The sequence below is a fragment of the Thamnophis sirtalis genome, unplaced genomic scaffold (genome assembly GCF_051295495.1).
Source record: "Thamnophis sirtalis isolate CommonGarterSnake01/CBP01778 unplaced genomic scaffold, rThaSir2_p1.2 scaffold_3, whole genome shotgun sequence".
NCBI classification, from domain to species: Eukaryota; Metazoa; Chordata; class Lepidosauria; order Squamata; family Natricidae; genus Thamnophis; species Thamnophis sirtalis.
The window spans coordinates 79,378,620-79,396,419 of NW_028261383.1; the positions used below are offsets into that span (position 1 = coordinate 79,378,620).

General features: G+C 36.7%; 1 protein-coding gene across 5 annotated transcripts in view; it reads right to left on the reverse strand.

Moving 5' to 3' along the window:
• Positions 1 to 16,958, reverse strand: part of RBM6 (RNA binding motif protein 6) — a 75,336-nt gene extending 58,378 nt beyond the window's left edge. For 2 of the 5 annotated variants that reach the window (XM_087709275.1, XM_087709270.1), the window contains exons 1-3: positions 16,828 to 16,958; positions 12,490 to 12,572; positions 818 to 2,126 (exon numbers count right to left, since the gene is read on the reverse strand). In XM_087709275.1, the coding sequence (XP_087565401.1) occupies positions 818 to 2,126; positions 12,490 to 12,533 (1,353 nt within the window). In that variant the 5' untranslated portion in view covers positions 12,534 to 12,572; positions 16,828 to 16,958. The other 3 variants (XM_087709271.1, XM_087709274.1, XM_087709273.1) reach the window with 3 other exon arrangements.
• Positions 16,959 to 17,800: the final 842 nt, after the last annotated feature.

Sequence of the window (17,800 nt, forward strand, 5' to 3'; positions counted from 1 at the left end):
TCCACCAGTCAGTGCCGACTGGCGACTACGCGGAGGAGAGCCTTCTCAGTTGCAGCTCCGACATTATGGAACAACCTCCCCGTGGAGATCCGTACCCTCACCACAGTCCAGGCCTTCCGCACAGCCCTCAAGATCTGGCTATCCCGTCAGGCCTGGGGATAGGATTACTCTCACCCCGCCCGAATGTTGAGTGAATGTTGTGTTTTTATGGTTAATTTTCTTTTAATCACGATTCTTTTTTTAAGTCTTGTCTTGCACTCCCTTCCCTTCATTGTTGTAAGCCGCCCTGAGTCCCCTCAGGGAAAAGGGCGGCATATAAATCCCCAATAAAATCCTAAATCCTAAAAATATGTCCACCACTAAAAGGAAGTGTCAATTTATAAGAAACAAATTAGAACTAAAGAAATTAGGCACAGAAAGCTGTATGGAAGGCTGTGTTGTATTGATTAAAGTGTGAAGTAAAGGTTTATAGGTTCAAATTCATCTTCAACAATGGAAGCCCACTTCCATGGATTTAGGCTGATTATTATCCCTCATATCAATCAGATTGTTTTTATGAAAAAAACTTGGAACAAAGAAAACTATGCTGATCATCTTAAACTCAAGAAAAGGCAAAATATAAATCCAATAAATAATCTCATGTTACAATACTTACACTACAATTTACAGATTTAATTATACAAGGAGTGAGGTGAGATGGTGTAAAGGTGAGGTAATTTCATTACAGCCGACAGCTTTGATTTTTAAAGTGTTATCATCTTCTAGTAAGCATTTTATAAATATGATTAAGATAGAAATTTTACAATAAATTGCATACCTGAAGATCTGGTTGAGAATCTTTACAAGACTTCCCATCAGCAAAAGATTTGCCATGTTCATAGTCAAAGACCCGACATCCTGGAAGACGATGATCTACATCTCGATACTCAATGCCCCTGTAGTCTGTATCCTGCCTTCCAAGGAAATCCAGATCACTTTTTTCTTTTAGTCCAGGCAATTCAGCTACTTGCTCTTCTTCTTTTGCAGAATTCTCCTGATTGCTAACAAAGCCCTGATGAGGCTTATGTTGGTCCGGAAGATTGGGAAGAGAATTGCGACTATTTTGGAACTCTAGAGAAGATTCAGTCTTAGGATTTTGTTCTTGGGGTTTTTCTTCTTCTCTGGCTCTTGAACCTGAATGTGGCAACTCCTCATTCTGAATACTCAATGAAGACCTGTCTCTAACGACTACAGTCTCTTCTATCTTGCATTCTCTATCTGATAATTGTGCTGTAGTTTGACTGTGATGGAAGTCTACAACATTTGAGTCTGCTGAGAATTTCTCCCTTTCTGCAAAATCCAGCGGTGGTGGGGCATCCCTACCCCTAAAATCCTGATCAGCCTGAGGTTTTGGCCTATTTCTGAAATTAGAGTGAGGTACATCTCTGTCTCTGAAGTCTGAATCAGCCGCACCCATATTTCTCAGATCTGTATCAGGTACATCTCTTTTCCTGAAGTCTGAATATGGTTGCTCTCTGTCCCTATAATCTTGTTCAGGCATGTCTCTTGTTCTAAAGTGTGGGTGTGATCCGTCTCTATTTCGGAAATCCAAATCAGATGTTCCCCTAGCACGACAATCTGATGAAGTATCATCTCTGCCTCTATAGTTCACTGTGTGAGCTTCCCTATCTCTATAGTTCATTCGGAATGTATCCCTATTTCTATAATCCATAGGAGGAACATCTCCACTATACTCCACAACCTGGCCTTCTCTATCCTGAAAATTTCCAGGATACATCTCCCTACCTCTAAAGTCTGAAAGGAGTGGTACCCTAGCTCTGAAGTCCAACTGTGAATCATCCCTACTTTGAAAATCTGAAGGCGAGTAATCTCTGCTTCCAAAATCATGCATATGACCCTCCCCACCTCTGAAGTCACTACGTGATCCATCTCTACCTCCAAAGCTGAAAGTAGATTCCTCTCTGTTCGCAAACTGAGGATTGAGGATGCCTGGGAGTCCCTGGATATCAAAAGGAAGTGATTCTCTGCCAGAGAAGTTGCCAGAGTGTCTTTCTTGAGCAAGACTATCAAGGGGAGGAGAGTAATCCCTGTTCCACCCGGGAGCAAATCTTTCTTCTTGGCTCCCACTGTAGAAATAAAGACAGTGTTATTCATAATGTCCTTCGAGTTTGTAATCTACACATCAGCATGTTCTTCTCTAACTTTAACAGAGGTGTTCAACAGTAAGATCCGTAGATGATAGTGATGTTTGGTAGTTTAAGAGGTGGTAGTATACGACAGACGTGATAAGTAAACTTGCGCACTCTTATGTCACCATAATTCCCAGAAGAACTCAACATGGAATACCTGAAATATTAATGAGTTAAGGTAACAATCTACATAGTCTCACAGTAAATTAAATTGGGAACTTTAGAGAGTTTAAGAGGTTGCCATAATTATCTTGCATGCTCCTTCAGTCAGGAGTATTCCTTAAACCTGGTTTTATCGCAATTTTAAAAAGGAATTCCTGTAAGCTCTCCTATAATAATGAATTCCTTGTTCAACATTCAAATGAAAGGTTATTAATACAAGGCACTATTTCAAGATATGTAACTTCCACATCTTGTCTTTCCAATGTTACATACTACTTATTACCAGTTGGAAGGGAATTAAAAGTATACTACACCATTTTACAGCAAAATTACATTTCATAAGTTACTTCACAATTGCATACAATTAGAAACAGCAATAATATTTTTGGCAGTATTCTTTGCTAATATAATTTTTCATTAAAAATGTTTATTTTGGCAGGTGGTCTGAAGAATTTTATTTTACCCTTAACATAACATGATTTACTTATGACACTTAACTCATTCCTAGAGAAAAGTGCACTTATATGTTTGAAATTAAGGCTCAAAACTATCTCTACTACTCAGTTTGCAAGAATTTGAGCAAATAATTTATTCAAACACTACAAACAATAAACATAAATATACATGTTTTGTTGTTTCTTTTATTCTTCTAGTAAAGGTGTGGAAGAATTAGCCTTGCTTCTGAATTGATGTTTTGTACAATTCCTTACTAAGACTAGCAGTTCTTGTGTTACTAAATTGGAAGGATACAAATTCATAAAAAATTGATACCATCCCCCCCCAGAAGACATTTTTTCTTCTGGAGCAGGTCCCTGGGGCCAGAAAGATTGGGGACCACTGGTATACATTATAAAAAAAGGGATAGAACAGCATAAAATAACGTCAACCTTTCATTTCCCTCACAACAGTCAATAATATAATATTCTTTCCAGTATACCTGTTATATTGAAGAAAATTTGTTTACACTAATAGACATAACCCAATGATCAAGGATATGCAGCTACAGGTGGTCCTTGACTAATCACAAAATTGGAGACAGAGATTGTCATTTTAGATCAGCATAGTTGTAAAACTAGATATCATGTGAGTACAAAAAGCGAGATATCACAAGATTCCTTTAGCAATCCCAGCAATCCCCATTGTGGTCATTAAGCAAAAATTGTGAGTTGTTAAGCAACTAGTCAAAGCATTCGAGGCTTGGTCCCTCTCAAACCAAGCCTCAGTAAAGCACTGCCTCCAACTTCTTCCATCCACCTGCAGTATTTCCCTTCCATCTTTGCCACTTGGCTGCCTGCCTCCTGTCTTGTTAGGTGGCAAGAAGCCCCAGAATCACAGGACTTGCCGCACCCTGGAAAGCTGCATTTGCCCTCATCATTCTGCACCCTGACAACCCGTGCTTCGCTGCCCCAACAGACCTTTCCCATCTTCTTTCTCCTGCTGCTATTGAGATATGCCCAGCCCTTTGCAACACAAAACCCCTCTGCAGAAAGCCAGCAAAAGAAAGTCCCTTTGTACCATGTTGGTAGGCCCAGCTAGGATGGGGCTTCCTGGCACAGCATGGCTCTAGGGCAGCTTCTTTTTTCCCTGCTTGCTTCTTACTTCTGCTTCTTGCAGTACCCCGTGCTGCAGCAGGACTTCCTGGTGAACCTCAAGTGAACCTCAAGAAGCAGAAGCAAGCAAGTAAATAAGCCAGAAGCAGCCTCAGATCCACGGCAGGTCAGAAAGCTCTGGCCCAGAAGCATGGTGCAAAGCGCTTTCTTTTGCCAGGGGTTTCTGGGCGCAAGGGGTTTCTGGGCGCAAAAGGCTAGACTGGGCAAAATTCATCAACAGCATGGAGCATCCAAAGGTATGTTGAGGTGGCAGAGTATAAGGAGGCATGGGACCAAAAGGACATATGTATGAGGGTGTAGGCAAATGGCAGAGTTGAAGCATCCCAGCTTCATAAGTCTGAATGGATTGCCAAGTGCCCAAGTTTTATCATGTGACCTCAGGAGCATTGCAATGGTTATAACTTTTGACACAGATCGTAAGTCTCTTTGTTCAGTGCCCTGTTATCTTCAGTCATTGAACAAATTATTGTAATTTGAGGACTACCGATATTCAGTTTGAAAGCATAAAAGATATTTCAGATGATCTAACATAAATATACTTGTACAAGTCAGTGACTCCTAAACAGGTTGCACCGTTCCCATAGAAGTTAAAGAGACATTAATTTATGGGATCTGTTACGCCCAGGAAAAGGTGTAGCTTGTTAAGGAGTTTATAAACTCTCCAGAGCAGTGGTGGGTTCCAGATCCCATCGCAACCAGTACGCTGCGAAGGGACCGGACATCCAACGTGTGCACTGCGCACGCATGCACACCCACCGCCTGTGATGCTCCAGCTGCTCGGCGGAATGTTGCGCAGGCGCTGTATGCTGCACGTGTGCGCAAATGGCCTGATTGGGTCAAATACAGCTCAGGAACGCAGGTGGGTGGGTGGGCCCTCTGAAGCACCGTACTGGAACAGTGCCTGCTGCTCCCAGAAGGCACCAGTACGCCAGTACTGGGGCATACTGCCTGCAACCCACCACTGCTCCAGAGTATATCCATATGGTTGCACAGGGGGTACAGAGAGATGACAAAAAGCTTTTGCCTCAGAAGTGATCATCAGAACATTTAAACTTTAAACAAAAACAATGTTTTCATGATTGCTTAATGTTTTATAATACATCTATAAAGGACTAAACATATTTGCCACTATTACTCACCCCACTTTATACTGGAAAACCTCAGGTATTAGTTAATAAGTTGGGAATGCCCTTGCTTGTGTAAGTAGCACTTATAGCAGAGTTGTCAAACTGGCAACTATGGGCCACATGCGTCATGTGCAGGCCATGCCTACCCCAGCTCTGTGAAGGGAAAAACGTTGCAAAATGTCACATGACAGCAATGTGACGCTGCAAGTTTAATACTTGTGACCTACAGAAACTGTCTAATTGTAAATTAACCAAATTGTAGTAGGCTAATTTACTTTCAAGTGTGTCTATGGAATCTCAATCAACTAGGACCATAATATGGAACCTATGGCGAGGCGTTGCCCCGTCAGCTGGCCAGTGCACATGTGTGCATCTGATTTCACAACTTATACAGTGAATCCAGCTTCCCCAACAGTTGTTTTTGCAAGAAATATGCCATAAAGATTTTAAAAAACACAATCACATTATTGCAGGACACTGCAATTCATTGTAAATGCCAGCTAGTTGCTAAATGCCTGAATTGTGATCACATGACCATGGGGATAGTACAACGGTTGTAAGTATGAGTATAGGTCATAAGTTACTTTTTCTGAGGCCGTTGTAATTTCAAAGTCATTAAATGAATAGTCGTAACTCAAGGGATACCTGTATTAAGGAAAGGAGAGCATCCCCAAGAATTACACATATAGCACTGTGCCTACTACTATTTTCTTTCAATAGGTGGTTCTTTCTTCTAGGGGAGGCTTCCATTAATAAAAAGGGGGAGAATATTAATGTTATTTCACTTCTCCTTCCATAGAGATCCCCCACATCGTTTTGAAGGATCATCCAAGCCCCTGGAATTGATTTCAGGGATATAATGGGGTTTGGTGAAATTCATTCAAGTGAAAGAAACATTGGCATCACTAAAGGCCATTTTCTCATGAGAGAATACTAATGAATAAAAACCACAGAATCACCAGAAAATAAATGTTTGTGGTTTCTACAAGGATTTCAGAATTTCTGTAATTAAGATGTTTTACCAAAGATGCTTTTTTTGTTTATTTCAGGCATTGCCAATATTTGCAACTGATACTCTATTTAAACAATGGAAAATGAATATTTCTAAGTTTATAAGCCAAGAGGAAAACCCAAAAATTAGATATAAACTACAGCAAAATGTTAAAAGAAAAAGGGGGGTTGGGTTCATCAGATTTGTAACTGTATGTTTGTTGTTTGGTCTGGTTAAAAAAGTGGGTGAACCTCCAGAATAAGAAGCTAGTTGATTTAGAAGGTGAATTAAGATTTGGATGGCACCATTATTTATGGTATGACAAGGTTAAAATAAAAGTTGAATTTAACAACCATTTCATTAGATGTGCCATTCTAAGAATTTGGAACAAACATAAAACGAAGTTTCTTATGCCTCTTTGGATGTGCCCTCAGGAAGCTTTTTTCAGAAAAGAAATAGTGACAAAGCCAAACTGGTAGACTTATAGTAAAATAATATATTTTAATTTTGGTGATCCTATCCTCAAGTCTAAGGAAGAGCTAGTGTCAGAACATGTCTACCATTGGTTTACAACTGAAATAAGATTTAAATTAGACAGAAAGAGTTATGGGTTTGACTTTGTTAATGAATTGGAAATCCTATTGTGTAGTAGTGATGAACATATTGCTAAGGTCTATAGAGCATTATTGAATTTGAATTTGGAAAGCGGATATGTAAAGCATTGTATAATTCATTTGGCAAGAAATTTTGGATATATTGTAAAGCTTGAACAATGGGAGAATATGTGGACAAAAGATTTAAAATTTAAACTAAAAGAAAATGTAAAAGAAAATTTTATAAGATTATATTTTGTTGGTATTTAATACCAGATAAGTTATCAAGAATGTGTAAAGATATTTCATGGAGATGCAAATGTAAAGAAGGGATTTTTTATCATTTATGGTAGACATGAGATAAAGCAAAGAAATATTGGAGTAGGATTCATATTCTAATATAGAAATTCTTAAAGTGAATATAAAGATAAAACCAGAAACTTTTATTTTGGGTTTAATGGAAAAAGACTTGGAGAAAAAAAATTGGAACTTTGATGTTATATATGTTGATGGCAGCAAGATTACTTTATACACAAAATGGAAGGACGTTTCAAGCCCCACAATGCAGGAATGTCTGCAAAAGTTGATGGAGTTAGCAGAGATGGTTAAATTGACTGCTTTGATAAAAGAAAAAAAACACAATTACTTTTGTTTCTACTTGGAAACAGCTTCCTGGGCTTTGTGTTTGAGGTGGAAAAAAATGAAACTTTGATTTTGGGTTTTACTCATTAGATAGATTTGTTGTTTTAGAAATGGCTACTTCATACTATTATGTAAAAGTAAAAAGTTAAGGTTTAGTGTTACTATCTTATTCTATTGCACCAAAGGCAATTGGAAATCAATGCCTTTTCTTTCTTTTTCCCTTCTTTTCCATACTTTCCCCTTCCCTTTTCTCTCCCCTATTTGTCCTATTATTTGTTTTTGCATTTTATATTATATTATAAACTAATAAAAAGGAGAGGTTGATAACAATAATAAAGAGAAAGCCCTGAAGGAAATGATTTATCTGCAAATCTTGCAGTTGGCTTTGACACCTGAGTAGGGAACTGAAACATTATTGATTGAACTTGTGGATAACCTCTGGTGAAGGTAAATGCTTCCATACTTGGTCTCCATCTCTCAGTGGCTTTCAATATTCTTCTTAGCAAGCCTAAAGAATAGAGAGAAAGAGGCAGTGTTGCAATGATTCTCCTTCTTCCAAAGTTGCTAGTAAAGGAGAGATCTGACCCCAGATTCCTCTTTTGTGGGAACCCTCAAGATTCTGTCCTCTCCCCATTCCTGTTTAACCTCAACACAGAGTTGATGGATGAGATCATCTGCCAGGATAGGGTTAGGTATCATCAGTATGTATGAATTCATCACAGGCATAATTGAGAGATACTTTGTCATCTCCTGAATGAATTGCTTCAATATACTCAGTATACAGCTGCTCTTGAAGGCCAGTCAAAAGTTTCTACTGGTTCAGAATGCAGTGGCATGGAAAATTATGGGAGAAGGAGTTCCCATTAGGCTTCCAGTTGCAATTCAAAGTACTGATTATCAGCTACAAAGCCATTCATGGCATGAAGCCAGGTTATTTGCAAGACCGTCCTTCTCCACTTGTTTTTGCTTGACCAGTAGATTTGGCAGGTTGGAGCATGCTCTGGATGTCATCTATTAAACAGTGCCATATGGCAGAATCTTGGAAGTGAGCTTTTTCTTTCACAGTTCCTGCTGGTTATTGGTAGATGATAACAATGAGGTTTGTTTGGCACTGACCCTGTTTGTATTTTATAAATCCTTGAAGATCTGGATGTTCTCCCAGGCATGAAGCCTATAGATTGGTTGAGCCCATTGTTGTGCTTGTCTTTGGCATCACTGTAGTTATGTTCTTTTGTTGATTGTTCTTGAGTGCTGCTGTGTTATTACTGTATCATATTATTATTCATTATTTTAGGTTACAGTTTTGATTCCTATGTTCATTGACCAGAGTCATGATTCCAAGGTAGGCAGCTCTATAAATCGGAAGAATAAATAATCCTTTGCCAGTGCAATTTGATCACACTACTAATTTCCCTATTTTTAATCTCCCTGACACTGTTAAATATACACAACAATTAATGGACCAAAATAGGACCAGGAAATGGCAAAAGGGGAAGAGAGATGGTTCAGAGGGAGAAAAAATACAAAAAATGTTTACAATTATTTATATGATCATACTTATAGGTAAAGGAAGCAGGATAGAAATCCAGTAACAAAAAGTGACTAAAATTTTAAAATACGTAAACAGAGTTAAAGACTGAAATGCTGTAAAAAGAAAGAAGGGATGAGATGAAAAGAAAAGTAATGGAATGGAAAATTCAGTTAACATTGGAGATTCAAGAAAGAATGGGAATGCAGATAATTAAAAACTCAATCTCAAAATCACAGAAAATTCTGCAACACCTACAAACATACAAAAGTGTGATTATAATGATAGTCAATAATTCAATCTTTGTCTTCACCCATCAAAGATCACTCAGATTTGGAAGTACTGATTTTAATAATCCCCATTTTAAAATGTATATCTTTCTGTTTCTTCCAGTAAACCAAACCCCTATCCAGTGTTTTTCAACCTTTTTTGTGCAAAGGCACACTTTTTTCATGAAAAAAATCACGAGGCACACCACCATTAGAAAATGTTAAAAAAAATTAACTCTGTGCCTATATTGACTATATATAAAGTAATTCTCCCACGGCACACCTTACACTATGTCACGGCACACTAGTGTGCCGCGGCACAGTGGTTGAAAAACACTGCCCTATACTACATATACAAATAGAGCTTATGTGAATTCTAAATCAGTGACAAATTGAGTTATCCCAACTCAGCTCATTTACAAAACAATGTTCATTTTCTTAATCAATTGTACTAAAACACTAACTATAATACTAAAAAGTGCAGAAGAGGAAAGTTTCAGGCATTGGAAAAGGCACGGTAAGACATGCAAGGCAGATCTCTGTAAACAAATTATTTCATTCACAATTAAGAGAGCATCTCCATTTGTCCAATTTATCTGATGGAGCCACTCGTAAGCGGGCGTCCCAAAAATGTCTAAATATTGTTATTAGTCTCTGAAAATTGGTACTGAAATTAAGATAAAACATGCTACAGTTCTTACAAACAACATTGTTTTTACAATCTCCACATTTTTCGTATTTCTTGTTCTGATGTTCTTTAGAAAAATTATTGCTACTATATAAACCTAGTCACCTAATGATCTTATCTCTCATCAAATAATTCAACAAAAACATACTTTATAATGCTATATTGTATGATGAACCTATAATAAACTATATCACACTCCTTTGAGCAATATGCTATTCTCAAAAATCTTTTAAGGTGTAAGCACTTTAATATGCTTTTATCATATTAGTCCCAAATTGAAAGCATCCAAGTGTTCTTACTGCCTCATCTATTTCATATTGTTGATAATTTTTGGTTTGATTAATCTTCCCTAAGCAAAAGATTGCAGATTTCTTGTTATATATATATCTCAAACCACATAGACACCCCCCCCTCAAAAGCCATGCAAATAATATTTTACAAGATGAGAAAGTGTGACAAATAGTCAAATTTTAAGCTGGTGTAAAAAAATCCCACCATCCATAGAACTGCATTCCATAAATAAGGTGCTATAGGTAAGAAGGTCCTTTCCCATATTTATACCACATAGGATATTTTGGTGCTATGGAGAGAGGTGATGTTTTCTTTGTAGCGTGGAAGTGCTGCTTTATTTCTGTGTTTTTATTGGCTGCTTTTGCGAGACAGTAAGATAATTGTGTATAAAATTAGTGGCTATACAGTAAAAGTTCAATAAATAAGTAAATAAAACATACAACCTTGCCTAAATCACATTCTAAAATCCTTGGGTCCTAAACAATTTGGGTCTGAAATATCATTATATCACTTTGAAGGTGGATTGAGAGTACACTATAAATCAGTGCAGTAAATAAGTATTTAGAGCAATAGCTTATTAAGTTATTTCAGATTGGCTAAAGTAAATCTAAAATAGAATCTGCACAAAGAAACTTCTTGGGCTTGCTCTTTCTTGCAAGAGCTGCTATTGAGGATCATCAGATTGTCTAGAATGGACTAGGAGAAGGTATAGGAGAAGGCAACCAAATGGGGAAATCTGATGCATTTGGTAAGGAATGGCTGCAAAAGCAGAAATACTTTCCCACTTTTTACAAGTATCCCTGAATTGAAGCAACCATCAATATTCTTAGGTGAACAAAGTATAATTTTTAGAACTGTTACAATCTACCACCTTACCATTATCTTTGATTCACACTTATTTTTCTTTTACTAAATTCATTAGTAAAAAAGCAGTCGATGAATTCATGTGCCTTTTCAAATTCTGACAAGTCACATCATACTCATGAATCTGTACAGTAAGATTTTCCTCCCAATAAATATATTCCTTTATTATACTTTGATTCTTAATTAACCTGAGTCACTACTGATCAAAGAAGGCTTTATAGAACATTTCGTTTAAGACTTGTGTATGCTACTTGTATTTAATATTCAGCAATCCTGAGCCTTCAGCACATAATACTTTTGATCTATGCCAAGCCATCCTGGAGCTACTTCACACTTCACTGTAGCTCCATAGATTTGTACTTATTTAATGTGCATTTAGTAGGCACGCTATATACATAAAGTGTAAATCTGCTTTTGTCTACTTTTTTCATTATTGAACATTTATAATTTCAATTCATTTTCCCCAAAACTATAAATGTGCTTTTCATTATTACTGCTAAGTTTCTGCCTTCAGTTTCCAGTCTGTGATATAATGAATGAATATTTGTTTATTTAAATTTTATTAACTAAGTTGCAATTAAATTGAGACAACATAGTATGGTAAACTATAAACTATGGTTTATCACAGTAGTTAGGTTCACACTACATAATACACTAAAACCAAACAAGTCTTGCTACAGCATAGGATGATGTATGAACTCAGTAAATATACAGTAATTGCTATTATTAACTTTTCAGAAGTTTTAGAAGACTCTATAACAGTGTAAGGTAAAAACCAGAAAGCCACATAAAAGTATTAAGTAGCCTCAAATTTGTCAAACTAATTGTTCTTTGATCATATAAAAGTGAAATTTTTTGACCATGCATAATAATGTCCTAAAACTAGATGACCTCTTCTTTGCGCATTAAGACCAAATGCAACTCAGAAAAGGTTTCAGGTATCTCTAATATGCAATACCACTAATGGTATGGCACTAGTATATATTTCTCTAAGATCATTCTGATTACATTTTTATTACGGACATCACATCTTTTGAGTTGCACATGGTGTAATTATACTGAATGTATTCATAGAACAAAAGTCAGCCATACTAGACAAACAAAGTATTACAATATGTTAAATTACTGAATGTGTCTTTTTGAATCTTTCAGCCATAAGCACTTCTAGAATCCAGGTCACATGTAATTTTTCATTTTTTAACATATGTAATTCTCTAAATTCTTGTATTCTATTAATCCCATGAAGAGAAAGTGCTATTTTAAGCACATAAAGAATCTAATTTGCTGTTATTGTACATAAGCAGGACTACCTGCAAAATGTTGCTATTTAAGATTGTTCCTGTTCAACATATCAGCTTGGTCTTTCCTCTTCTATGATTCCTCCATTCAAATTCCCTTCACTTATCTTTTTTGGAGAGGTATCAACTACCCACCCATCCCAATCCTATTTTTATCCAGTTGTAGTAAATGTTATTGCACAATGTCAATGTAGGACTGCTATTATCAATAAATATATTTCATATTCAAATACTTACCGGAAAGGACCCATTCTATTAGCTGAATGAGGATGTCCCCACATTTTGTTCCAACAGACACCAGATAGCAAATTCTGAAGAATCTATGGAATAGAAGAGTAACAAGAACAAAATGTAATAATCCTAAGTAAGCTATATAAATCAGCAAGCATGGCCTGAACAAAATAAAACAAATGATTGATTTAATTGTTAATTTTAATCTAATTTTTAAAATGTTATTGTTAATATTAATTGGGTTTGTTTTTGGATACTCTTATCTAATTTCCTTTTTAACTTTTGTAATATGTGTTTTTTTAATGTTGTACGCTGCCCTGAGTCCTTTGGGAGAAGGGCAGCATATAAATCCAATAGACAAACAAACAAACAAGCATGCTAGCTGATCAATCTATTTAAAATCTTTCATATTTTCTTGAAACACTCAGCTAAAAGTAATTCTGAGAGTTTATTTCAAATAAGATAAACTCAGAGTTTCTGGGTTCCATCTTCACCACTACCTACTTTGGAAAGTGACCAGATAAATTTCTGAATTGATTCCAAAGAATTCTTATGTACCAGTTACATTATGTTTTACGTTACTCAGAATGCTGTAATTAAAACATATAAAAGTCTTTGGTGCTCTCTGAGAATGATTGTTTGCTTGCAGACATTTTATTACCTGACTAGGTAATATCATCAGTGCTTGTGATTGTGGGATTTTTGTCTTTATATATAGTAGAAGGGGATAGTGTTCCCCTTGGTAGATCCTTGATTAGGATATTAATTTCTGCTTGTTCGGTGTTAATCTCTGCTTATCTGATTGTAGGCTGCTGGAGAGGATAGGTCTTTTTGTTGCTTCTTTTTTATTGTCTCCTTTCAATGGTGTGTAATTGTGGTTTATATCTATTTATTTGTATATTAACAGATATAATCTAGAAAACAAACCAGCATATTTCTCACACAACTACCATCTTTTGGGCTTCTTCCAGTGTTTATATCAGCCTCTCGGATTTAGTGGTTTTCAGATACATTGGCTTATACCCTTAATTATCACCAAATCAAACTGAAGTCCAGTATATATCAAACAGCTTTTATATCCAGTAAATGCAAGTGTTGTAAACATTTCTTTCCCTCCAATTTTTGCTTCTTCACAAAAGAAAACTAGTTTGCCATTTTTTCAAACAATTAACCTTCCATTTAATTACATTGTGTTGTATAATAGAAACCTCTATTTAGGACAAGTCTCAAATTGCTTTTTATGGGAGGATTCACAGAAAATTTCTTTCTTACATATAGTAATGAAAACCTAGAAACCAGACATTAGAAATATCAACAGAGAGAAACAAATAGTTCTTTCAATTTATGTACATTCTATCTTGCCCATAAGATCACATTCTAACCAAGGGGGAAAAAATCCTTAAGCAGTAAGACTACACAGTAGAACACAGAACACTTAGTACACTACTAAGTAGAATTCAAATAAACACTATTTCTTTTCACAAAATGCATTCTCCTTTTAACACAAAGTACACAGTTTCCTAGAACAAAGAATCCAAAATCTCCTTGTTCAGCATAGCAAAAGTGAACTGGAATACAGAGCACAAGAACCAGAGCAAGGGAAAAATAATCAGAGTCTAAGTAACAATGAGAAAATTATTTCAGAGATTCAAAAACATTATTACATTAGGTAGACCCAGATTTTTTTTCTCATCAGCTCATTACTATTAACTGAAATAAACACATTTAATTTTGATTTTAGTCTTCCTTAACAAAAGCTAAGAAAATTAACATTGATACCTTGAATAGAACCTCACCTTAAAGAAAAACACTCCAAAAACAGCTAGCTATTCGGGCTGTCTCAGTCAGATAAACAAGGTTTACATATTTGTGGACATAATGTTCCTAAAGTTGAGAAATGTTTTCCTCCCCCCCCCCCCACCAAAAGCATATATAGCTATTGAAAAATATATTTGATGACACCAAACAGATATTTCCATATCCATATTCTAAAGATGGGCAATCAGATCTTGAGGCCCCAAGGGCACAAATGGGTCTATAAACACCTACCAAATATTTTTAGCGTTGTGAAATGGAAACTTTCCTTAAGAAAATTAGGCTTGTTTGCATGAAGAAATTTTCCTGCTTGATAACATGTTTTCTGGGAAAACAAACAAAATTGATTTTTTTAAAATAAGTTTATTTTTTTAAGAAAACATTGTTTCCTCAGAAAATATTATATTTTGAAATTCTATCATATCACTATAGGTAATTTTATTTAGCAACCCAATTGAAGGAAGCAACCTGTCTAAGTGAAAGGCCGATAATGCTTATGATCATATTTCAGTTTTCCTTTGAATTATGCAAAAATCATAAATGAGGATTGATAGTTAAGTTACATTTTATCATCACTGTAATTTCAAACATTTACTAAATGAGGTAGTTGCTAAACAAGGACTATTGTATCATTGTCTTTCTTTTTTTTTAAAGGAACAGGGTTGCTTTTAGTATCATTTTTATTATCAAAATGTCTTTGAACCCTTATAATCACAATATTCATTTTAGAAAATGAAAATAGTGGGAGACTGCAGCTCAGTATTTTGTTTAGAAATCTAGCAAGGTGGCAGGAAGCATACTGAAAGACAGGGAGAGGGGAGTTACCTCATCGCTTAACCTTTTAGTAAGCAGGTGCTTTGTGAATCTCACTAGAGCAATCATTTATGATTAGACACTCCCCCATCCAAACTATCTGATAGACATCCACAACAAGCTCAAGATTCTAATGTGTTTAGCAAGAAAAACAAATTTGTAGCGTTGCTACAAATTCCAAGCTTACTTCTAAAATCTCTTCAGCAACTTCAGTTGATTCAGCTCCTGGGAGTATATTTTGTTTATTTTTCTTCCATTGACTTCCAATTTGTTTTTAAACTCAATTCAAAATATTAACTTTAAAGGTCTTTATATTTTAAACCCAAGATCTTCTAAAAGTTCAGCAGCTTCCATTAGAGCCATTTAGTTCCCAACATACAAAGGATTCCCTCCCTTATCACTAACTGATGCACAAGACATATAGGATAAGATCTCTTCCGCATTGTTGTCTAGATTCTGAAGCCATTTTTCCCTAGAAGCATCGCTGCTTTCAATGTTCAACAAACCTGTGAAAACTATCTTTTTAATTCATGTTTAACAATATCGATTTTTTAAAAAATGTTAACCAATTAAAGCTTTATTTGTACGGAAACAAATATACAAAACCTTGTAATTTTTGCACCATATAAATGTATTTGAGGACATGCCTTACTAGCAATTATTCAATTTTTTACCAATTATATTTAAAACTAATGCAAACAATTTATGTTGGACAAGTATTTTAATAACCAAATTTAAGTATGTGTTAGTGATACTATTTTAATTTGCTTTGGTTATATTTATTCAATTTGTACCTGAAATATAAGCATTCTAATTCTCGTTAATACAAACACACTGGCATACATTTGCATAACACTTAATTTTTCAAAGAAAAAGTACATGCAACAGTTGCCATTTTGGAAAGGAATTCTATCTGTACAACAAAGTGGAAAGCGGCTGACAAATAACTATTTTAATGGACGATATGAACAGAACAGATCTGCCTGCATAACCTCACTAGAGAAGAGTCTAAAGAAGCCCAGTTAAATATAAGAGCTCTGTTGTACGAAGAGGCTCAATAGCAGCGATTTTCCTACAGGAGAAAAACCGTTTCCGCTTTCTGTACCATTACCTCAAATTACTGACTGCTCCTATTCAAACTGCAATGCTCCTCAACCGCAGGAGGACTAACCTAGCCTAAAACACAGATCAGAGGTGTAACATCTGGGCCCTGTAATAGCAGCAGCGGTTCTCTAGGTAATCAGAGAAAGACCTCTGCCGACGCTGTTAACCGAAAAGAGAGAGGCTTTCAAGATGCGCTCTTGGCGATTCCAACCCCTCAGGTAACCGCGAGAGACACGGTTCGTTTTCAAGAAGCTACACCCTCTCTTGCCAAACTATTTTTTTCTAGGCCCTTTATCCAATTCACCTTCGGAAAACAAAGCAAAACCGCCACCCGCCTCTCTATTTGCTCCGAGGCGTCACGGCTGAACGTGAGGGAGACTTGGCCGCGGCCCTGTCAGTGCCGAGCGCGTTTCCCGCGTATCGCATCTCCCAGGCCAATCCTCCCCCACCCCCCACAATTCCCCCGCCGACGCCCCTCCCCACCTCCAGAGCGGGCGACGCTCCGACGCAGGCGATGAGCAACGGCTAAGGACGTCGCCGCCTGGCTTCTCCTGCACTTCCCCCCACCTCCACCCGCGCGCGCGGGGATCCCGAGGAGGAATAAATGCCCACCAGGCTGACTCAATCCACCGCCACCCTCGGGGCCTTCAGCAGAGCCGCAGCAGAGCCGCAGCGCCGAGCGAGACGGAACCGGAAGTTCCGGAACATCCAGCCACGTGACGCACGGCGCTTACGTCTTGCGGGCGCGGCTTGGGTTGCGCCTGAGAGATCCGCGTAAAATTAAGGCGGGCTACGGTGATTACCTAAGGAGACGCGTTTGGGTCGCCCATGAGGGTGTTTTGTGTTAAGTGTTTTCCTTCTGCCTTTTAAATCGACTCCTAATGTAATTTGGCATTACATTATGCGTGGAGTGACATCAAAGATCTAGTAATTATATCGGGAATAATTTGAGAATAGGAAACTACAGTAATCGCCTCTCTTAATCTGATGTACTGAACTTCGACTAATATTTGCAAAAGATCCCATCCCTGAATATATAATTTATCCACGCCTACCATTACAAACATTATGAATATTAAATATTCATAAGGATATTTATTATTAATATTAAAAATATTAAAGTGCACCAGCGTGCCTACCGTCCCTGTCCTAATATTCCCTTGTATTCGTATTCATTTCATGTATTCATAATCATGTTTATAATTATATCTTATCTAATTCATGCTTGACGAAATAAATATAAATTGTGGGCTGCATTGTATTAAAACATAAAATCCTGAGAACAAAATGGCACCAGGAATTATATCTTTAGTATGTCTAGGGTGTCTCATACTATTATGAAGTGAAGATTCATCAAGATTCATCACTATCTCCAAACTTAAGCTAGACTCCACTGTTGGTTGGAGTGGATGGTTCAGTGTGTTGCATTAACTCAGATAGCATTCTCAGTCCCGGGTATTGGTATGTCATTAAAATATTTCATTTTAAAATTGCTTGAGAAAAAGTATAGTATAACAAGAAAAACAACCGCAATTCTACCTTCTAGGACAAGAGTACCAATACTTTGGGTCCCAAAGTATAACAG